The 24869-nt window shown below is 33.4% G+C and overlaps 2 protein-coding genes across 2 annotated transcripts in view; one reads left to right on the top strand and one right to left on the bottom strand.

Annotated features, from left to right (window-relative positions):
• LOC117121062 overlaps window positions 1–1380 on the bottom strand; it is a 5063-nt gene extending 3683 nt beyond the window's left edge. Inside the window, exon 1 of the mRNA XM_033266157.1 lies at window positions 1218–1380. Within this exon, the coding sequence (XP_033122048.1) occupies window positions 1218–1308 (91 nt within the window). The 5' untranslated portion in view covers window positions 1309–1380. The remainder of the gene's footprint in view (window positions 1–1217) is intronic.
• The window catches only part of LOC117121061 (golgin subfamily A member 2-like), a 27960-nt gene extending 3220 nt beyond the window's left edge, over window positions 1–24740 (top strand). The window contains exons 2-24 of the mRNA XM_033266156.1: window positions 6726–6887; window positions 8273–8322; window positions 9338–9401; window positions 9659–9718; window positions 9964–10044; window positions 10560–10598; window positions 10834–10990; window positions 11484–11590; window positions 12726–12784; window positions 13209–13269; window positions 13380–13550; window positions 14639–14746; window positions 15108–15195; window positions 15294–15421; window positions 15794–16012; window positions 16515–16628; window positions 17049–17207; window positions 17918–18052; window positions 18773–18908; window positions 20295–20477; window positions 21235–21341; window positions 21639–21873; window positions 22414–24740. Of these exons, the coding sequence (XP_033122047.1) occupies window positions 9369–9401; window positions 9659–9718; window positions 9964–10044; window positions 10560–10598; window positions 10834–10990; window positions 11484–11590; window positions 12726–12784; window positions 13209–13269; window positions 13380–13550; window positions 14639–14746; window positions 15108–15195; window positions 15294–15421; window positions 15794–16012; window positions 16515–16628; window positions 17049–17207; window positions 17918–18052; window positions 18773–18908; window positions 20295–20477; window positions 21235–21341; window positions 21639–21873; window positions 22414–22658 (2625 nt within the window). The 5' untranslated portion in view covers window positions 6726–6887; window positions 8273–8322; window positions 9338–9368 and the 3' untranslated portion in view covers window positions 22659–24740. The remainder of the gene's footprint in view (window positions 1–6725; window positions 6888–8272; window positions 8323–9337; window positions 9402–9658; window positions 9719–9963; window positions 10045–10559; window positions 10599–10833; window positions 10991–11483; window positions 11591–12725; window positions 12785–13208; window positions 13270–13379; window positions 13551–14638; window positions 14747–15107; window positions 15196–15293; window positions 15422–15793; window positions 16013–16514; window positions 16629–17048; window positions 17208–17917; window positions 18053–18772; window positions 18909–20294; window positions 20478–21234; window positions 21342–21638; window positions 21874–22413) is intronic.
• Window positions 24741–24869: the final 129 nt, after the last annotated feature.

Consider the following 24869-nt stretch of genomic DNA (forward strand, 5'->3'; position numbering starts at 1 on the left):
ACTATCGTCATCATCATCATTGTTATTATTATTATTACTATTAGTAGTAGTATTATTAAACAAACATTTAAAGAAACTTGCAAAAGGATAAAAACGAAAATGGACCACAGTATCGCATTTCTATCATAAAAGACCTGGCCTGAGATTTATGAATTTAAGATTTTTTTAAATCACGCTTAGGCCTATGTGTAACGGGTACTGATGCATATTTACATGTTTAGAAGTATTCATTTTGAGTGATCCCTGGAAAGAATTTGTATTGGCTCAAGAATAATCTTTAAAATTTTAACACTGTGTACAAAGGTGGGGAACCGCAGCTCCCACGGCTCCCTGGATACGTCCCTGGTCTCAAGCAGATTGGAACTGGCCACCAGCTCAAAAAAGTGGATTACCCGGGATATAGTACTACAATCTCTAAAATTTTAATAATTGTTCTGTTCTATCATCATCTACACAGAGTGGTTAACTTTGGTTGCATTATGTTTAATGATATAAGCCTATGTGATCTATATTTTGTTAAGAGAAATTTCAGAAGAACCTGTGGGCAGTGGCGTCACGGAGTTTGTGGTTATTGGGGCCCTAATAAGCGAGCGAAGTTAAGTTTGCGAGCGGAGTGAGACGTTGGGCCACGCAGGGCCCCCGTCGGGGTCCAGGGGGTGAAGACCCCTCGTGGTCAGAGCTTATGGCATTTATAAACTGTTAACTGCGTTGTCAGAGAACATAGAATGGTCCATAACTAATGAAAAATTTCAGACAATGTCATGACAAAGCCAACACAGATCACAAGCGAACTTTCGGAACTGGTACAGTAGGCCATGTACCGTAGGTGTAAATAAATACAGAGAATATTTTAGTGAGAAACAAAACATGTTTTAATAACGTATATACAATGCAAAGCAGATTGATTACAATATCAGAAACAATTAAATGTCAAACATCAAAACTCAGCTTTTATTTTTTTAAACTGTCGGGCCCATTGAATAAAACTGGTATTGTAGTTTATATTATTTTTTTGAACTACAATGTCGGGCCCTTCTTGTCTGGGGCCCTGGCGCCCCCCCCCCCGTAAGCGCCAGAGCGTGACGTCAATGCCTGTGGGTTTTAATTAACTGTCTCTTATGACTACTATTCATTTCATGTGATTTAATTAAAAATTAATTGAACACGCAAAAGCAAACACTCATAAGATCAAATGTACGCCTGTTAAAAATACTAACCTAGCCCGGTACAGCCTTTATCGAATTCAAATGCAGAATAATCCAAAAGGATTAGAAACAAAATTCGGATGAAGAATTGCAACGGTAACATTTCTCTCGGTTGGTTGTCGTTGAAATAAAGACATACCGTAGTGCGTTCTTCGACGACTGACGATGAGAGTTGATGTCCTTCTCAGCAGAGGGCAAACTTCCTTTTACAGTACTGTACTGTAAAGTATTTGCTATTTCACCAATTGTTTATTCTCCCTCTTTGACGAGAATTAGTAGGCCTAGTTATTCGGAATCACGTTTGTTACAGTGACACACATCAAATTAATGGTGCATCCAAAGTAAAATCAATAACAATGTAAGATTGTAATTAGATTTAGAAGACTTGCGGACCGCAAGCAAAATAAAAGTCAAAATAAAAGTCCTTGACCAAAATATTATTATATAAGTTGGCTAATGCATGATTATCCACATTAAATACGTTATAAGACGCGCTGCAAGCGATTTTTGAACTGGTGGCCTGTCTTAATAATCAATGTTTAATACACTTAACAGGCAATTAAAAAGTACTGCTCCAGACAAAGAAAGACCTGGGCCACCAATCAGGTGTCTATAAAGCGCAATTTGGTTTTTGCTACAATGTATAATTCTTATTTAAAGTATTTTTATTGTTACTCCATGCTTTTTTTATGTTGATTTTAATATATTTTTTAAGATTGATTTAATGTATTTTTTCAGATGATTATAATGTATATTTTAATACTGATATAATGTAGTTTTTAATGATTGATTTTATAAATTTCGTATATAATGTATTTGTTGTAAATTGATCGTCGGGGGGAGTGGGTGGGCGTGGTTCCCCTGCCGCTTGGACCCTCCCCCCCCCCAGATCCCAGCCAACTGGTATAGTCACTCACGCATTTCAAATCGCTCAGGTTGATAACTATGAATAAACAATCAACAAACTACCGGGTTGCTGGTTAATTTGCAAGGTACTACATGGCTCAACAATTATTTACTTAGGAGTTACCGTAATTTGTAAAAATCGCACACAAATCATACGACGTTACTGACAACGCCGGGGACGGCAACTCGATTTTGAGATGAATTTTCCGAATAAATAAATTCTAATGACGAACTATTGCCTTCAGTTGTCTTTGTTGGTCATTCATCTGTCATTTTATCTATTTTTTCGGTGATATTACCATTCTCATTAATCTATAAAACACCCACATAACAACGTCACGTTAGATCATTCAGTGGGGACGCCGTGGTGACGCCGGTAGGGTCAATTTTCTTCGGAAGGTATCAAGATGATAAACAGTTTCATTGGACTAAATTCTTTCTTATGTTAACCACATGCTTACCTAAGATTATACTGACACTGGTTTCAAATGAAATAACTGACAACTTTTGGTTTGTATCAATGTTTTAATAAGTACATAAAACTATGTCACAACGTACGCAAAAATGCTGTTTTTGTATTTTTCTTGAAATCTGTATGCGTGATCACCATCATCTTACACAGTATAATAGATTCAAGTAAGATGTTTCAAATGATATAAAAATGTATGCAAACTTACCTTTGGAACAGGATTCTTTTTCGAGTTTTATTTACCTTAACGTCGATTCCGTCTAGAAAGCACCAGGATTAATCACGCCAGTATTAATCACCACGCTGTTTTTGTATTTTGCTTGAAATATGTATGCCTAATCACCATCATCATACACAGTATAATAGATTCAAGTAAGATGTTTCAAATGAAAATTCATCGTAGCCATTAATTATTATCAATACGGTCCCGGCGTCATTCCTTGAATCGGGGCGGTACGTATACTACCGGTACTTTACCGCTTGAGTTCACGATGTAAACATGCCATGGGTCATATCATGTAAAGATAATTTTTTTCGAATTATAATTTGTATTTTTAAGGTATTACTAGAGACATGTCACTGCATTCAACAATTATGTGGATATTCATTGTACTGTTATACTATTAACTACTTGCCCCGGAGTCACTAATTTTTTAATTGATTTAATATGCACAATTTGGGAAAGTACACCTGACCCCACCATGGTTGGGGCTGAGGAAAGAAAATTTATGATTGTGACACCTCTAGATTGCCAGAAATGGCACTCTCGTACCTAAATTTTAAATATAATTTTGCTTTTGTTTTTTCTATTTAAAAAAAAATAATTTTGAAAAATTTAGGGTTGGTTCGGACACACTTGAATTCGCCACTGATTATTATGACGTCATTGCGAGATTGCGTCAACGTAACACATGGATTTTGTAAAATTTTGGTATCACTATATCGAAATAGATAGACATGTCCGTGTCAAAGGCTGTATAATTATTGTTTAATAATGGCTATATAAAATTCAGTTGATTAACTATAATTTTTTTTTTTGAAATTAGGAAAAATAGTAATCCTATGTATGTAGATAATATTAAACACTAGTATATACTACGTACGGGTCATAATACCGTAATATACAAAAGGAATAAATCGTTTATAGTAGAATATAAATGAAAGAAAAGAAAGGGTCACATGAGAAAGATCAAGGAAGGAAAATGAAGGTACAGGAGAAAGAAAAGAGAAAGAAAAGATAAGGAAACATAAGAAAGACAAAGAAAAGGAAAAGAACAGGAAACTTAAGAAATATGATGAAAAGGAATGGATAATGAATCATAAGAAAGAAAAATGAAAGAATAGAAAAGGTCACATGAGAAAGAACAAGGAAAGAAAGATAATCTGACATGAGAAAGTAATGAGAAAGAAAGATAAGGCAGCATAAGAAAGACAAAGAAACGAAAGTACAGGAGAACTAAGAAAGATAACGAAAAGGAATAGATAAGGTTACATAAGAAAGAAAAAATGAAAAGAAAAGGAAAAGTCACATGAGAATAAACTAAAAAAGAATGATAAGGTAACATGAGAAAGGAATAGACTAAAAAAAAAAAATAAAAAAAAAAATAAAAAAAAATAAAAAAAAAAATAAAAATATAAGGAAACAAGGAACACATCAGAGTATAGTTAATATATTATTTGTGGCCTAGGCCTAGCCTAGACCAAAAACTAGAGCATACATGCCAACATCTTGATAGTCAAAAACGGGATAATTTTGGCGCAAAGCGCCCCAGAGACCTTGGCCTGTAGGGGGTCCATATAAGCTTTAGCTATTTAATTCTTATGATGTGTACTCCAATAATAAAGCTATTGATTTTAACTTGCGTGTTTAAAGCCCCATTTCCGGCAAAATTTCAGTTGTTAAGAAAAATCTGATTTTTGTATAATGTTATAAAGATTTATAAATATAATACGGAATTGCTAGTTTAACTGAATTTACAGTAGACATTCCTAAGAATGAAAAAAATGTAAAAAAAGACTGAAATTTGATTTTTTTGTGTTCCACACAAAAAATAAATGCGGATGAGTTTTTCATGTTTGATTTTGCGATAGGTCGTGAGAAGAAATATCGTAGGCGCCGAAAACATTAGCCTATCCAATGCTGCTAGGCTAGGCCTAGCCTTACCTCTATTTAGGTTCTGTTATCACACATAAAAACGGCCGACATGATATTTTCCGTTGCTAGTATTGACACTTCTGAAATATAATATTTCATAGGAATTATTTCAAATTTGTTAAAAAACTGATTCTAACTGAGATTTCGACACTTAAACAAACATATCTCAGCCATTCCATGATTTATAATAATTGGAGTAATGCAAATGCATATTTTCTAAAAAAAGGTCAGTTTTTAGTGAAATTTTACCGGGAATGGGGCTTTAATATTGTCAAATAAATTGTCTTGTGTCGTACGTTGTCTGTTGTCTTGTTGTACAAGATCTAAAATCTGAATTCAATACTTGTCATAAAATGTGTTTTTCAATGGGCTAAAATTAATACAGGTAATTACTGGGCCGGTATTTTAACAACTGTAACTTCATTTCTAATTATTAACTTAAGGTCTTGTCTAGATACGTCATTATTCTTTATACACAAGTATTCTAGGTCTAGTCATAATTATTATTGACCTTAATTTAAAAATGGTTTCAGACAGACTGCACTACTCACAGAGAGACGATAATATCTCGCCCAGCAAAATTGAAATATAACGTAAATATTGAGATTTTTTGTAGTATTTTATTGCAAAAATAGGAAAAATTAATATACAGAATAAGTACATCTATGAAATTTTCTTTGTAAACCAGGATATTATTTGTGAAAAAATGTGAGGAAAAAATTGCCTGGAGTCAGGTCACCGAAACAGGAGTCTTCTGGCCAAAACGGCAGTGTTGGCATGTATGTAATAGTACTAGTAGGGCCTAAACCCAGGCTGTAAATTAAGGCAGAAGTTAGGCCTAGAAATTTGTCTGCGCATTTCGAAAAAAAAAAGGCCAATAAAAAAAAATTCTTGTGTTGTCAGTAGGAAAAGTTTAAAAAAAAATTTTTTTTTTTTACCAAAAATTGTTTATGCCTAAAGAGTAAAATATACACAAAAATAGAAGAAAGAAGAAAAGCAAAACCATCGCATAACTCTGTCGCATCGCCTACCATTGCAAGGTAGGCTTATTCCAGCCTTTTTAGTTCATTAATAAAATATTTTTCGATGCAAGAAAAAAAAACTCAATTTCGAACATTTTGGGTCGGTTGGGCATGGCCAACACAATAACTTTGTTTTTATTTGCCCTAAGGGCCTATTTCTAAGCAGATTTTGCCAAAATTAGGCTTTGATCCAATATTAATAACCAATGCGTTCAGTAGGTGGTAAGGTGAGACCTTTTCTATACCTTGTTTAGCGAACCTGACGCCCGCCAATAATGATGATTTCAAATATCAATAAAATTTTATTTTTGGCCAATGAGCCCACCCGCCGCCATGGAAAAATGTAAATTTCTGAAAAATATAAAAGTTTTCTTTATTTGAATTACGGCCGCTGCTGCCGTGAATAGAGTGTTAAACTGTCATGTCTTTGACCAAATTGCAAAAACAAAACCCACCATATTTACATTGATTTTTTTTTTCATTTCATTTGTTGAACACTAACAGTTTTAAATCATCAATAATGTAGTTTTTCTCCGTTTTGTTAGATGCAAAATTTAGCCGATACTTTTTTTATACCATTTTTTGTGAACTTATTTTTTAAAGATCGTCAGAGGAGGGCAAAAAAAAAAATGTAAATAAAATTTTGGTTTTTCATTTAGCAAAGAGTTTTGCTAAAATATCCAGACGGAGGAAAAAATAAAAATTTTCTGAAATTTCCATATTTTCATGGCAGTGGGTGGGTTAAATGGCCAAAAATAACATTTTATATTTTTTTCGAAATCATCATTATTGGCAGGCGGTGAGTTTGCTAAACAATGTATAACAAAAGTCTCGCCATTTCAATCTTTCAACAAAAATAAGGTTCGGCTTTCGTTCTAAATAAGACATAAAAATAAGCCAATACAACAAGTACAGTTCTATTAATTAATTGTGAGATCAATTTAGTTAAATTACAAACTATTTTGCAGTTAAAGCAATTTCAGCAGAAGAAAACACCATCCAACTCACCAGCGCCGAAGAAGTCATCATCTGACAAACCAGTGAGCATTAGCAACTCATTGGCCAATGATGTCAGTTCCACAAATTCAATTGATGGATTTGAAAGCTTTGCCACTGCCCCCAGAACCCCTGTAAGTAGAGTCCTCATTTAAATATTAATCATGATAATAATAATATCCACTTCATTTTTCTCCTGTGTTTCAAGAAGAAAGTGCTGTTTCAAACTCATGAATGAGAGTGAACTATGTGTTTTCATACCCAGTGGCGTAATGCTGGAGGGGAGGGCCCTGTGGATTTCTGAGATTGGGGGTCCTTTTTTTCGGTCGCCACGGCCAATTCCATTGTGTAATTTAGATGTGTTTTTTTTAATTATTAATCGTGTTTGCCATTGTATTATAAATGTTTTATAACAACGAAATAAATAATGACATCAGTGGCGGATCTAGTAGGAATTTGAAATACGGGAAGCAGGTGGGAGGGACCATACACATCAGCTCCACCATGGTTGGGTCTGAGATAAGAAGTTTTATGATTATGGCACCTCTACATGTCTGGAAATGGCACTCACAGACTTAAAATTTCAGTATAATTTTTTTTTATCTCCATATGTAGGAGTCCCCTTTAATCCATCACTGGATATGATATGTCCTTCACAGTCGATGTCAGAGACACATTATGTTGTTATGTATCAACAAAGCTCTTTTGGGTCAGGGTGCTAGATCAAGGACACTATTTGTAGGGGCCTCTTTGGGGTCCTTAGGAGTCGGGGGTCCTGCGAACCACCGCACAAGAGCGTGTTGGCGTTACGTCACTGTCATACCCTTCTTTGCATTACAACTGCTCCAAAAACCCCTTGCTGTTATGCACTGTAGATAGATGTCCAACAATTTAATAAGTTCTCTGAGAAAAACATATTGTCGTCACCAAAATTCAACCCCTGATTACTATTCGATTGATCTTCCAATTGAGCTATGAGGCCCCATTTTTTTTAAAGGTAACTGTAATGCATAATGTGCGATATATTGATAAATCACATGATATATGTGGCAAAGACAAGCCAAACCAGTCACTCGTCGCAAAAAATTGATTTTGAGTTATTAATACAGTGTTAGAGCCTAAAATAATAGCTATAAAATGGTAAAAAAATCATTAAAATCGGACATTTCCTTATGAAGAGTTTAAACATACAGCTGTTTAAAGAACAATATATGAGAAATGAGCCTTCAAAGTTTATGATTTCAGGCATTACTCATGCAGAAACTATCATCAAATCCTTAAAAAGTGTTGTTTTAACATTGAAAATGGGGTAAATAACAGCATAGAATGATGTATAGATATGTAAAGATTAGTTTAGTGCAATAAAATAGATTTTTAAAAATTTGACATTCCAGCATGTTTTGGCCATTTTCTCTGAAACACGATTTGCGACGAGTGACTGGTTTGGCTTTTCTTTGCCACATATATATTTCAGAGTGCTTGACACTTATCTAAAATGGTATTTTATCCTATTTTACAGGCTACACATTCAGGAGATCAAAAAGTACAACAGATTTTGCCTTCAAACAGGTTAGTATATATCCGTGTATCCATACTACAACTACAAAAAAAAAAAAAAGAAACAGTCTCAAGAAACAGTACTAATCAAAGATGCAATTTTATTTAAAGATTTATAGTCTGAAGAAGAATTTTACATTTGTTTGATTTTTGATATATGATGATAATGTGTTCTTGTATCTGGTGTGTGTTAAGCTAATCAATTCAAATTTGAGTTGCTTACTTTGTATATGTACATTAATTGAAAATTAGAGCAAGAAATATTTTCTTTGCCAGTAAACATAAACATATAATGATCCTTGATTTTTGTGTACCTTAAACAGGCTGCTAATCAAGTTTTAATTTTAAGATTATTATAGTAAAAGGTGTGTCAAAAGCAGAAAAAAAAAATTCTCTCTTTTTTTGCATGAGCACTGTGTTGCTTTAATTTGAATTTGTTATATCACAAATTTTCTATTATTCTGTTGGAACACATGTGGAACACAAATGAAATATATATATATATATACTGTCTCTTAATAATAATCAATAATAATGTCAAGTTTATGCAAATTGCTAGCTAGCAAAAAAATTAGCTAAACTGTTTGCTTCCCTCTCAAGTTTCTTGAATGTACTTGAGCCTAGAGTGGAGGAAATTGTAGACTGACACTTGGGATTAGAATTATCCATACGGCTAATACAGATGTCTGACAATATCATGAATTGATATTTGAGTCCAGCCTTCCTACAAAATATAATAGTCATCCCTTCAAATTCATGCAATATATAATATGTACTATTTTCATCATGTGATAGTTACTAACTTTATTACAAATAAAAAAAAACAAAAAAAACCAGTTGAACTTTTCAAATTTGGCGAATTAATACAGTAAATAGTGTATACAGTTGTGACCTGACGTTTGACATGGATGGAGATTTCCTCAGAGAGAGGATCAAATGGACAGAAATATGTTACATGAAAGTAAATTATGTTATTTAACATGTGCATTTTTAATTGATTGATTGATTAATTGATTTTGATTTTCAGACCAATCTCTTCAAGTGAAACATTAAGGCAGATGAAAAACCAATTGAACGGATTGGTCTCAGAGGTTTGTGAATAAGAGTCTTATATACAGTACTTAGTCAATCTGCTTATTCAGTGTTTATGAAATAGTGAATGTTTTTGTTCTACCATGTAGTAGACACATGATAGACACTATGTTGGCTGTTATTCAGATTTAAATCATGCAAACATGCAGAATTGTTTTGTCACAACTAGAAATATCTTCAGCTTTTCTTATATACTGTTTGTGTTGAGTAAAATGGTCTACCTAAATGATGATATATATTTTGCTTTAAATAACAGGCTTCACTTCTTAATGGTGGTGATACTAATGATATGGATACCAGTATTCATGATTTGGAGGTGCGTACAGAAACTAACCGTACAACGACAATTTATTTTTTATGCTTTCACATACTGTAACATGCAAGTAATTGAAAATATTACGAAAAATCATAGACACTATTTATAATTAACAATTGTGGGAACATACAATAGTTTAATTATATATAATTTAAGTGTAGTTATAAATAAGCAGGGAAAGAGAGGCCTGACCAAGAATGATAAAAACAATTGTTCACTATTTGTTATGTATTGAATTTTTATAGCAACGGAATCAAGAGTTAGCAGCATCATTAAATGAAAAATGTCAAACCAACTTGCAATTATCATTCCTGTGTGAAGAAATGGTATGTAAAAGTGTCTTAAATGAATTACAACACAATAGTGATATATGGTAGGGATGATGAATAGGAGTTGATGGAGAGGAGGAGGAGGATGGTGATGATTAGGGGAAAATAATAAAGAGGATAATAAGGAAGATAATGATGAGAGGCAGTAAAGATGTGAAAAGGTTGTGGTGAGGAGAGTATTGATGGGCAGGTGAGAATAACATGATATATTTGGACGGAAATGGTAACGATGATGATTATCATACAAATACGGCTATGATACAACAAAGATTATGATACAAATTAAGATATGATTCGAAGGATATTGAGGATGGAAATAATTATATTGACATTGGTTTTGATGAAAAGGATGGTGGAGCTGTAGTGAGGATGTGGTGTCACTGTGATAATGATGAGGAGAGTGGTAATGACAAAAAAAAAAAGAGGATGGTAAAGAAAATGATGATACTGCTGGTAATGAAAATTATAGAGATTGTGTCAACTAAATTCGATATTTTCAATGTACTTTGCAGAAAACACAGTGTAGAAGCATTCAAGAACAAACACAGAAGGTATTCAAACAAAGTATTTATTCTTGTAGTATAAAATATAATCTAAGCTCAAATTAATGAATGTTATAAATATTACTTCCTTTGAACCAATAAATACTGTAAAACTATTTGTTACATTAATATAATTATATTATTACTGTAAACGAATTGATACACAAACAATCGAAGGGAGTAGCCATCGATTCATAATTTAATGAGAGAAAGCATTTTATATCTGTTGATTCTGTTATACCAGGAGAAGGAGGACATTCTGAATTTGTCACAGAAGGAGCAGAGTGCGTTGAAGGAACAGCTTCAAGTTCATATACAAACTATTGGTATATTAGTTTCCGAGAAGTCAGACTTGCAATCAAACTTAAACCAAAGCTTTATGAGCTTACAGCAAAGAAATGGTAAATATGCTGGTTTCCCTCATCCATTCTCTCATGCAAATAAAATGAAAAATCAAATTCTATCATTTCCACATATTGCCAGTACCATCATCAAACTATTTCATTTTGAAGAATATAGAGTTGATATTTTGTATTTTATTGCCTCTGTATACAACACCTAAAGGGCAACATTACTCAAGGAACCTTATATTATAAGGGAAATTATATTGTCCAATCAAAACACATCAAAAATTTTCAAAAATATTTGGTACTATTCAAATGCTCATATTGCTCATATTATATATTCCACATAATTCCAATTACAAAAATAATCATTTGACATCAAAAATTGTTTCTATCCATATAAGTACAAGAAACACAAAAACAATATAAAAAAATATGAGCCTGTAAAAAATATTGCAATTGATGATTTGAGTTGTGTTGCTTATAATTTTAGGTAAAACAATAATGTGAAATATTGCCATCAATCTGTTCATTGTTTTTTTTTTTTCAGAGGAGATAAATAATCTGAGTAGTCGACTGGAAGCCTCAAGACAAAGGGTGGCAGACCTTGAGCGCGACTTTGCCAGTGCTCACAACAGTAGTCAGCAACTTCAAAGGGTAAGATTATTAATTAATTAATTATTTATATAGTTATATTAATTATCTATATGAGCAAGCAAAATGGTCGATCGGTTAAGGCAGGGGCACCGTGATCATAGCCAAAAATATCGGCACGGGTTTCGCGGCCGGCTCGCTCCTATAGTTCTGGTGGTGGAACAAGTCTTCTCCGATGAGGACTATAAACCATAGGCCCAGTGTACACAAATGCTTATGTGCACTTTAAAGAACCCAGTACATCTTTCGAGAAGAGTAGGGGGTTACCCTGGTGTAATGGTTCACTCGGCGCCTGTCGTCGACAGATGAAAGTGCGCCGGTTTACTGGCTGCAGAGGACATGAATTGACCCTCAGGTGTGGAAAAAGTTATTGAAAAGTGCAACATCTAGTCCCGAGCGCATAGAGAAATTGTTTATTTGAGCTATATAAATCCATCTATTATTATTATTATTATTATTTAATTGCATTTTTACAAAAGCTTTAGTCCAATAAAATGTAAAGGTAGTCCCATATTCATTATTGCACTTAGGGGAATGAGTTGTTAGCCCATCGTACTAAGCCTCGTTATTGTGTGGTAGGGTGGCCAATTCCTTTCCACGCCACCTTTTTTCTTCCCCAGTAGTGAACAACCGGATACCCATTTATACTCCTGGGTAGAGAGAGAGAGACAGACGTAGATGAAGTGCTTGCCCAAGGACACAAGCAACTTGCACAGTGAGAGTTTCAAACCCCTGACCTCAAGGTTGGGAGTCAAATCTATAACCGATGCGTCAACTGCGTAGCCTAATATAAAAAATATTTAATGTAAAATGATTCACTGACCAATAAAAATTCTATAGATATGTATGTGTTTTTTGGACAATTTATAATTTAAGTTAAACACCTATTAAGGGGACACCTACAGGACCAAAATGAATGTCCCCTTAAAAGTTAGTGTCCCCTGAATTGGGGTTGGCCATAGTGTTAAAAGATATATTTTCTCTCATTTGTGTCCCCTTAGTGGGGATGTCCCCTTAATAAGAGTTTTCCTTTAATAGGGATGTCCCAAAGGAGGGTTTCTACTGTATCTTGTAAGGTCATTTTAATGTATTTTGCTGCATGCTGAACTATTTTTTTTTTCTCTTTTGATTTTTGTAGACAAGGTTAGATCTTGATCAGGAAAAGGACCAATTAAAAGCTGAAGTAAATCACTTAAGGTGAGTAGTTTATATACAAGTATATAAATACAATTGTCATACCCTGACCTCACAATTTTTTTTGAAAACTAACCTTATTCTTTATTGAAATGGTAAAGTTAACCTGTATCTGTATTGACTGTGTTTTTCCACATAACTTGGGATTACTTCTTCCATTTTTAATACTTGGGTGTAGAGTTCCTTGATTAAATTTCTGGGGTGTGAAACAAAACAAGCATAAACAACAAAAATCTGAAGACTTGTTTCCAACAGGATCTTCCATTCCTGGATATGATAATACATCTGGAGACAATCCCTGTTCCTTTCTGAATATTATTCTGTGTTTTTATCGTACACATGAAAGGGTTTTCATATACAACACTACACCTTTACTGATGTATGCTTATTCATGTACTAATTAATTTTAATTTATTTTTTGGAATAGAAATATTAAGGAAGAATTGTCTCAGCAAAATTCTGAATTAGTTAGTGAATTAAGAGCTACGGTAAGTTCATTATTGTATTACTGTATTAAATTAAAAAGTATAGTATAGATAGATAGTACTGTTTATTAATTTTGTTTGGTTTGGTAATTTATGCATGCATTTTCTTTTAGGTTTCTGAAAATAAAAATTTAAAAGCATCGCTTCGTGATTTACAAAGCCGTTTGAACATGGCTGAATTAAGAGTGCAACAACTTACTAACCAATCAGAACCAGTCAACTATCAACAAGATCTGCAGAGGGTACAGGAAGACAAAATTGCTCTTGAACAGAAAGTAGCTCAGGTAGGCAGAAATTGTATCTAAATTTACATTTTAGTAGCTCAAGTAGGCAGAGGTGTTATTCATTCTGCATTTTAGTGGATCAGATAGCTAGAGGTGGTACTCACTTGCATTTCAGTGGATCAGATAGGCAGAAGTGGTAATTGTACCCAATTAGTTCAGGTAGGCAGAAGTGACTCACTTGCATTTCAGTGGATCAGGTAGGCAGAGGTGATACTCGCTTTGCATTTCAGTGGATTAGATAGGCAGAGGTGATACTTGTCCTCTATTAGTTAAGGTAGGCAGAGGTGGTACTCGCTTTGCATTTCAGTGGATCAGATAGGCAGAGGTGGTACTCGCTTTGCATTTCAGTGGATCAGATAGGCACAGGTGGTAATTGTACCCAATTAGTTCAGGTAGGCAGAAGTGACTCACTTGCATTTCAATAGATCAGATAGGTAGAGGTGGTACTTGTACCCAATTAGTTCAGGTAGGCAGAAGTGACTCACTTGCATTTCAGTGGATCAGATTGGTAGAAGTGGTAATTGTACCCAATTAGTTCAGGTAGGCAGAAGTGACTCACTTGCATTTCAGTGGATCAGATAGGCAGAGGTGGTACTTGTACCCAATTAGTTCAGGTAGGCAGAAGTGACTCACTTGCATTTCTGTGGATCAGATAGGTAGAGGTGGTACACACTTTGCATTCCAGTGAATCAGATAGGCAGAGGTGGTACTCATTTTGCATTTCAGTGGATTAGATAGGCAGAGGCGGTACTTTAGTAGTAGAATCATGCTAGAAAGCATGATTCTAACACCCTAGTAGCTCAGGTACTTTCTCTTAAAATCCAGTAGCTTAATTAGATAGCAGAATCATTGCATTAGTTCTAGCAACAAAGGTGGTGCTTATACGCCAGTAGCTAAGGAAGGTATGGATTGTACTAAGTATGCAGAAATGGCACTGAGCCAGTGAACTTATGTAGGTAGAGATTGTACTTATATTCCAGCCGCTCAGGAAGGCATGGTAACTCAGTTCTTGCACTATTTGTTGTGAAAATATATTTTGCTGGTATTTACCAATACATTACTTATTAACCTCGCTGTATTTATTTCAGTACCAACAATCATTGCAACAACTGACTTTGGAGAGGGAACACTTGAATCAACAAAGCCAACTACAAACCACTCAACTCATGCAACAACTACAGCAACTGGCCTCACAGGTAAGACCGGACCACTTGCTTGACCATGATAGATTATACATTATTAGCATTATATATCTAGTTATGATGGTGGTCATATGATGATGATACTATGGTGGTGGTGGTAATGATGTTGATGGTGAAGGAAATGGTGATAGGGGTGCTTTTGTTGGTGGTGATGATGATGGTTATCTTGACGGTAGTTGTTTTGATGGTGTTGAAGGCTATCGTGATAGTAGTGGTTATGATGATTATTATCATCACCACCGTTATCATAATTTTGTCCAGTGAGCTTTATGGTGACTATGAACATACAGATTATCAGTATTATGTACTTATTTCATTACATTACATTTACACACTACAACTCTTCTTTTTGCAGACCAATTCATTAACAGAAGAAAGAGAACAATTGATTACCAATAGTCAGAGTTACCAACAACAAATACAAAAATTAAAAGAAGAAATGGGTAAGTTTTACCAGTTAACAAATCATAGCACAGAAACAAACAATAAGAAACTTTGATCTGTGATAAAAAACATTTATAATTTTCTGTTCTTCATGCAGAAGATCTTAAATTACAACAAAATACCAGCAGAAATAGTGTAGATGAAGATGAACTTCGACATCACATAGATAGGATACAGAGACTTGAGGAAGAGAAGCATGCTCTGGACCAGCAATATAAAGCACAGGTGAGTTGATTTTGTATAGCAAGTAGCTAATATATTACCGTAAAAACTTGAATAGAAGCCGTGAGCTTCATCTTTTTTCTATTACCCTTGGATTTACTTCTTGTCGAGATGGGCTTCTTTTTGAGATTACTTTTGCAAACAAAAGAGGGGGCTTCTTTACAAAATGAATAAATTTTAACCATGCCAATACAATAAAAAAATATTGATACTGACATGCTATCATAATAATCAATGATAACATCAGTGTGAATGTATGTACTTTCTCGTAAGAAGTCCATTATCTTTATTAGAAACCCTTGGCCTTCTTTTCGATCCTGATATTGATCCCTTAACTTTTAATCATGTTCAGTCCGTAAATCTCTATTTCATCAGGTGAATGATAATGCTCAGCTGAGTAAACTATGTGGAGAAGCGGAAGAACGTCTGCAAGGGTTGGAGAGTGAAGTGATAACATTACGAGAAGAGGCTACCAATAGAGCCTCACTTCTGGAGAGTGTACAAGGTGATAAAGCAACCATTAGTCGAGCATTATCACAAAATAAAGAATTAAAAACACAATTACAAGAACTTCAAAATGCCTTTGTAAAGATGGTAAGTAATAGTAGTGGCAATATATTAATGACTGCTTTTATTTTATCTTTAATATTTTCATCGTGGAGATTTGATTTTAGCACATACAGTTATAGGAAAGGAAAATTACATAGAAAAACACTAGAAAAAAAATGCAGAAGATTTTGATATACCAATCAAGCTTAGTTCACATCGAGGATGTATTGTAACTAAACAGGATAAGGATAAATTGAAGATTGAAACTATTGCTTTCCACACTGTTTTGAAGTCTGTCAGTTTCAATAAACACATGATATTGTGTTCATATCATTAAAATGTATGTTATCTCAATATGCTTTTATAGCTAAATAAGGATTTTGTTGGCTTCCTTTAGAATTCTTCATATGTGCTTTTGATATATTGTTTTTATGGGCCTGTGAATTTTATCCTAGCTAGAAGAGTTACTTTATATAGCCATGCCATCTTAATACAAATTTAAATGTCTACTTTTTTTATGTTATTTTTTATTTCTTGAATATAATAGAGTAATGATAACATGGAACTAACCACCAAGGTGCAAACCGAAGAGCATGTAAATAAGGAACTTGGAAATAAGGTAGCTGAATGTGAAGATTATATAAACAGTGTCAAAAATCAGGTGAGATCTGTCAAGTCACTCCTTTTAATTTTATTTTGTTGATCTTCTTGTTCTGTCGCTGTCCATGAGCTTCTTGCAAAAGGGAAAGGAGCTTAATATAGTTCAATTTAAGATAATGATGTAATGTTTTTTGCACTAGTTGATAACTAGTCACAGTAAACTTTGAACCTGCATTTATATTTCTATACCTGCTTAATGCATTAGCATTTTAAGCTATCCATCTGTTATCTGTCATGTAATTATATAGATATCTCCTTATGTATTGTTATTCATTATTATTAATAGTAATGGCCATTGTCTTGATAAATCTGCCTGCTTTTCTTAAAAATACAAATGTATTTACTAATACTCTATAAAAGGCATATATTAACATGTTAATTTATCTCATGTTTTCGATAAACTTGTACTGTTGATTTACAGTTAAGAATAAAAGAGAGTGAAACTGAACGACTGAAAGCATATACCTTTGAACTCAATAAACAGCTGATGCAGCAGTCTCAGATACAAGATCGCATACAACACTACGAAGCACACGGCCCAATAAAGGATACACTAGAAAAAGAATTAGCTGACACACAGGTAGCAACTTCTGCATACGTGTATCCAAATTTTAAGCAGAAATACAAGGATAGGGTTTGGTGGTTGATAGTTTATTACCATAGTAGTTAAGAGATTTTAATTAAGTCAAGCAATCCTTGTATATCCTAGCCTAGAAACCTAGACTCAGAATTACCAGGATGGTGTCTGATGGGGATAGTTTATTACCATTGTTCATAACGTGAATTGTGATTAATTATAATACGTACAGTATTGTGTATGTTTGTTTGTCTGTTTTTATTTTTAATCTATAGCAGGATACAAAATACAATAAGTGACAGAAAGTGAAATAGTGATATAAAAACAACTATTTAAATATAATGAAGTGAATGGATAGATTCAGGACAACCCAATTAGTTTCTATTGGGTTCCCTATAAAATGTTTCAAATATAGTAAATATGGATTTACATATGGCATATTGTGTATAATTTCTATAGATTGATTGAAATCATAAAAGTAAATGAATGAATGAATCAGTAATTTGTGCAGAAGCTCAATACATTGAATTCTTATACTACTAGAAAAGCCTCTATAAAACAAAAAGGTGGGAGTGTGGAGGTATTGAATTATTTCTATCTCTATTGTTCAACTTCAATTTGATTCTTTACTGTATAGTTTGATGAAAATTGCAATAAAGTATTTCATATTTCAGCAAACAAAACATTAAAAAAATTAATCTCTAATTTTACAGGAAAAGATGTCAAAAGTTTTAACGGAAAATAATCAACTGAAAGTATTACTTGAGAACCAGCCTCACAGTATGCATGACCATGGTCAAGACCACCCTGATTCAACTGTCAATGATGACATTGCTAGGGATGAAATGGTAGGTGATTAATTGGGTACCCATCCTCTCGTAAGTTGCAGAAGTCTCCCAAAAATTGGGACGGTCTCCTGCACTCTGGCGAGCAAGTACAAATCTTCTGGAAACCAACCCATCTTCTGCAAATTCATAATATTTGCATGGTTTTACTACTGTATTATCAATAGTTTACCGAACGGCTATCACAGTAAAATAATGTTAGAAGAATAGAAAAGCTTATTTAGCCCTTTTTTTCTTTTTCCAACATGAGTCAAATCAGCAATGAAAATAAACTTTATAATAATAATTAGTTCTACTGGATAGGGCCCTGAGAAAGATGCAAGCCAGGTTATGTTGTAAAAAGAAAAGTTTTTAGTGTGGTTTTGAAAATGTCTATTGACATGTCTGATATGCTCTGGTATACTAGTTTTCTAGAGATGAGGCACTGACAAAACAAAATCTCTCACCATAAGAACCTGTTGATTTGCCAGGAACATGAAGAAGAGCTTGGAATGAAATTGATATAAAATACTGTCGTCTGTGATCCTGACTATTGTCTTATTAATTGGAAATATCAAACACATCTATTAAAGTACAATTCAAAAGAATGCTTGAATTATGAACATTAAAAATTAATGTAATTGAATAGATGTAATTTGATGTTCTGAAATTCCAACCTTAGTGATGATTTAAGTAAAGCGATGAATTGATCTGGAATATTGTGTCTTAATTCTGTTTTTTTAGGTGAACACACTATCTGCAGCCATCAGGCAGCTTGAGATGGAACGAGATGAACTCTCACAATCATTCCTTGACCAGAAGGAGCAGCACCATCTGCTACTGGAACAGATGGAAGAAATTCAACATCAACAAGCACAAGGTACACACCAACTAGATTCAAATATGAGGTTTGCCATCCCAAAACCAGCATCAATGACCACAAAATGAAAATTTACTCTTTAATTGTTCGAAGTCATGGTCCGTATATAACATACAGACCAATTATATTACGGACTGACTTCTAGTGCTGCTGCCCTCTATGTAATGAGTAATTTAGGGGATTTCCCTATTGTTGCCGCAACTGGACGTGCCGAAGCATTCAAAGTGGCCAAATTGGAAGCAATCATTCAATGTTGGTGATGCACTTACCCTTATTTTAGCGGTTGATGACAGTGGGGCTTAATAGGCCTCAGTGACCTTGGTGAAAGTTACTTGGGACGTCAAAGGGTTAATATATTCTTATTCTCCATATTATAAGCTTTGAAATGATTCATCATTTACTGGAATCGACTTACTATTGCCAAAGTTATGAGTAAAAGTATTACAGCTTCTCTGTACTAAAGTATACAATGCTGCCGCATTCTTATGCTAATTACTCAGTTTAACATTTAGCGACAATACGCTGGTTTTAGAGTGGTGGCATGCCTCATACATACACTTTCATTTGGGTAAAACAAACACTTGTGCAATTTTTACATGAATTTAATTGTAGCTTGGAATATGATACTGCATTATACATGTTTTTAATTGATTGGTTAATTAATTTATCAATCAATCAGTCAGTCAGTCAGTCAATAAGTCAGTCAGTCAGTCAATAAGTCAGTCTAACTGTTACTAGATTGTTAACAATATGCTTTCTGTACAGCACCAACAGTAATACCAGATGTAATACTTTAAACAAGAGAAGACTTTTAGACCATACAGAATACAGAACTTTTATTGGTCTTGTGAAAGTAAAAGTACAGTACAAGAAATTACTTCGTTGTTGGCAAACCATAAACACAGCTAAAACACAATTAAAAAAAATAAACACAACTAAACACAATTTTAAAAAATAACTCAGTTCAGCTTGGAATAAGAGACTTACTGAATTATTCACTTTTTAAATTATACACTTTTTAAATTGATTAGTTAATTAAGTAAATGTTTGATTAATCGATTGATTGATTGATTAAATGAATGAATGTTTAATGGACCTTTCTGGAGTGTCAATCAAACTTAACAGCTGACCAAACAAAATACGCAGGTGTCCAACAAACACACATGTTGTCTCACAAACGCATGTGTTAATGTACAAAATGCACAGGTGTCCAACAAACACATGTCTGACAAATGCATGTGTTAACATACATGTACGCAGTGGTTTTGCGGGGCCTTAGCAACAATATCCAAGGGGCAGGGCTTAGCGGAAGGTCCATTGAATGATGCTAAAGACTGTTATGCTAAGGTACTAAATTTTTCTAACAAAGATATGTTTTCTATATAGCACCAGCAATAACACCAGATGGGTCATTTGTAACAACTGAAGACTTTGAGACCATGTCACATGCCATGGATCTACTGCAGAATAAGTTCCTACAGGTGATGTCACAGAAGGCAGATCTCAGTGATGTGTGTCAAGAATTGGAGCACAAGAACATGCAACTGCAATCAGAAACAGAAACCATAGGTAAGAAAATGAACGTGAGCAGCTTAGCTACTGTACTTAAATACCGGTCATCAAATTGTGGCTGGTAATCCATAGTGATCTTTTATATCTGATGGGTTGTACTCTATTCAGCTGATACAGCTATAGTGCTGAAACTTGAGTTTCTATAGTACATTGTAACTAGGGGGAATGATGTTTTAACTGTTGGTCCTTTGTACTTTTATTTTAATAACTCTGATTGTTTAACTTAAAGAAGAGTAGTGGATTATCTCTCTCTGTAGAAAGTATCACCTAATAATACAATATATGGCATTTGGAGTGTTCTTTTACTGTATGGACTGATGACTCTCAGTGTCCCATGATACATGTATAGAAAACAAGAGTTACATGAATATTGCAACTAAATGCCTCCCTCTAATGAAAGACCCCTCCAATTAAAGACCACCTCCAGTTAAAGACCACTTTTCTGTGGTCCCAAATTAACAAATGTCTTTTATTTTTATTATTCTAATTAAAGACCAAAGCTGCTAAAGGCCATGAAAACTCCGACCCCAATTAATTGGAGGGAGACCTGTATATCTTTTAATCATCTTTATTTACAATTAAGAGTTCTGATTCTATTTTTAAAAAACAATTCGAAGGTAGGGTATAAGTCAAACTTAATTCATCGTTTAAACCAAGGAAACTGAAAATATCATTAGTTGAAGAGTTCTCTATTTAGGAGGTACACAATCAAAAGCACTGCTGTGATGTTTATGTGTTTTTCCTTATCTTGCAGGAGAATATATTTCATTGTATCATAGTCAGAGACAAGTAATGAAGAGGCGTCAGGAAGAGAGGGAACGATATGTAATATCGTTAGCAAAGGAAAAAGAAGTCATGCAGGTGAGAAAAAAAAATTACTGTATTTATTGAATTTACTTAGCACTTGTGGAGCAAAAATCCCTCTTGACACAGGATGTTTGTTGCATGGATTTGTTACATTTATTATTAAAGCTGAGGAAGATGTATATTACATGGATCTGTATTTAATTTGGTTTTTTTTGAAAATGTATAAATCAACATCAAAGGAAAAAAAATAGATTACATTAAAATTTTGTTCTTAATTATTTACTGATATTTGTAAATATTTGTAATTTGTAATGATTATGATTGCTTAAAATTATATATTTTTTTTAACAGAACAAATTAGCTCAGCTGCAGAATCTGGTGATGCAGTTATTGGGAGAGAAGTCCCAATTGGAGCCCCAGGTTTACCATTCTACTGATTTATCCATAATCTCTGATGAGACTGTATCAAGTAGTGATGGCCACATCCTGCAAAACTCAACCTACAATGCCATCAACGGTCCAATACACAACAAAGTGAAGCAAAACAAGAGCCTTGGAGGTAGTTTAGACAGTACTACATTAGATGGTGAGTGGTTAAATAATTACTTGGTATTCACATTATGTGTATGCCAGTGCTATTCTTTACTTATACTATATACTATTCCGCTACAGTTTTCCCTCCAAATTCGAGACCACTTTTGTGACCTGAAAATTTCAGCCTCCAATTAGAGGGTTAGCTTTGTGTTGGTTGTTATTTTGTTCATTGAAAAAGTGGTCTCAAATTAGAGGGGTCTCAGAATTAGAGGAGTCTCAAATTGGAAGGTGCACTGTAGTACTATTTCTCACTATTTCTACTATTTACAATTAATATTGGTATTATTGTTGATAAAAAAAAAAACTTTTACTCTTATTAATTTTTCTGATTGGACATTGAATTATTAATTCCATGTAGATAATCACTCAGTTGACCACAGCTGTTCGATCTCGATCTTTAAGGAGCTAAAGTGCATGGTTCATTGGACCAAGAAATTCTAATTTAAACAGGGACTTACAGTAGATACCTACTTGTTATCATAGATAGGTACTTCATTTGATTTTCCTTTTCATTCCTTTCATTCCTATGTAGACTACAGTGATGATTGGTCATCAAGTGACAGTGTTGAGGAAGCAACGGAAGGAAATAACTCCTCTCCCATGCACTTGCCAAAGGCACCTCACCACAACCACATTCCACATCGAGAGAAGACGGCACAACAGATCATGAACCTTCTGGAACAGATCGGTGGTCCAAACATCATCGACAGAGGCACAATTCTTGATCATAATTTTCTACCATGCAAATGTTGCGAAGGACAGATTATAGATGTATAAAATCCCTTTGAATACAAGAGAAAGAAAACTAGTTATGGAAATTATTGAATGTTGTGTGTATGTGGCAAACTTTAATTTCATTGCAGTATTCAACTCTTTCCTGTAACATCAGTAAATCTTTAAAGGCTTCATTATATTTTGTCTTGGAGCATCACAAATATTTGTAATCACTGTTGATGGCTTGGGAGTTTATCACATTTGTTGCCATCCAATATGACAAAGCTCTCTCCCTTTCACTATAATTTTTAAAAGTAGATATGTTGCTAGTTGCACATAAAATATGATGATGAGAATAATGGTGTTGTAAGAAAGATAATATGCGAATGTAGATAATGAATATTATGGTATGCTTGATATACTGTACTTGAAATGATTTGAACACCCTGACTCAGGTGTTTGATACAATTTAAAAATAACATTTAGGAGTACATGGTACAATTTTTTGTGGTTATTTAGTCCTCCAAATTTGGTATCATTTGGATTAAGGTTATTTCAAGCTTTCTGAAAAAATGAAGAAATTCTCTCATTTAGTTATGAAAAAAATTATGAAATTAATCAAAATCCAATGAAAGGTTTTCCCTGAAACAATCTCATAATTGTATAAAGATAATTCCTGATTGTGATACCTATTCTTTGCTGGAGTCAACAGTATCTTCTGTTTTTTTTATTTATTTAAATTACTAGATATATGAATATTGGACGACTGCTAGAATATTAATATTGATGCTATTATGATTGATGAGCGCCTTGCATCTCTTGGTAAAAGGCGCTATGTGAATCTCTAAATTATGTAAACTGGATGTAGCTAAATTTGGGGATTTTACCAGATTCAGTGGCATGTTTAATCAGGGACACTCCACCAATATATTATGTATATATATATATACATGTATATACATATATATATATACATGTATATATATTATACATACAATAAAACTACTGTATATGTACATACAGTATAGTATACATACACTATATAGTAGGCTTATGTACTACATTTTGTGCACTACTATATAATTATCAATGTATATGACTTTCGATAGTTAAAAGAGGAGTCTATGGGTGTGAAGTAATTCTCCCAACTAGGATTGAAACACTAGAATTTCTGCTCTCTATACAGATGTGTTAACCAACTGGAAGCAAGTAATTTCACACTCTTAATTTAACATTGGACCTACCCCTGGTATTTTCATTATAGCTTGAAATTATTCACTTCAGTAGCATAGTAGATTCTATTTTTATATGGCATTAAGGATGTATACATTTTACTATCTAAATACCTGTAATTTGACTTCAAATTGTGTTGGGATTTTTTTTCTATATGATTTTTTTTACGCTTTGTACTTACTAAAATTCAATCAAGTCGATTTGCTGAGGTTGTTTGGTCGTATTCTCAATTTTCAGTTCAATTTACCAAAATATTTATTACATTTAATAATAATTTGTCTTGGATACTTAAATTCCTAAGTATCCTAAAAAATGATTTATTGTTAGGTTTTGCCTTGTGTTTTCCTAACAAATTTAAAGAATTTTTCATTCATTTATTTATTGTTTTTATGTAATTATTATTATTATTATCATTATTATTATTATTATTATTATTATTATTATTATTATTATTATTATTATTATTATTATTATTACAGTGTTATTGTTGTTATTACTATTATGAGTAATGTACTATAGATTGCAACTTCCTTCAGACATGTATGCTTTTATGCAAACTTTACATAGGAATTGGTGTGGAGTTAACAACATGGAGAACTCAAGGTGCTTGGATCCTTACACTGGCTCTTCATGTGCATTCATTATAAATACATCATTTTGTTAAACTTTTTGCCAGTTGTAGGTACTGTAAATTATATATGTTTTTGTTTGCTTTACATTTAACACAATAAGTTAAAGCTGTATTTTATTTAATAATGAAGAATTTTATTTTAATTCAAATTGAGATGGGAAAATGAGAAGAGAAATATAGTTATAAATGCTGTAGATATTTTGCATATTGTCAGTGGTCTTTTACCTGAGTTGTTGGACTTTTCTTTAAAGGTATATAAATATATTAAGCATGGAACTCAATTTTAGATGTGTTTTATTTTTATTTTGTAACATACAAAGCCACATGAGTGAGGCATCAGCCTTAGTACTACAAGACTATTATATTGATGACTTTCCCAGGACAGTACTAAATAGAAAAGGAAATTGTTA

Source organism: Anneissia japonica, unplaced genomic scaffold (assembly GCF_011630105.1).
Source record: "Anneissia japonica isolate Jap-2015-1 unplaced genomic scaffold, ASM1163010v1 scaffold1606_len605190_cov180, whole genome shotgun sequence".
Lineage (NCBI taxonomy): Eukaryota > Metazoa > Echinodermata > Crinoidea > Comatulida > Comatulidae > Anneissia > Anneissia japonica.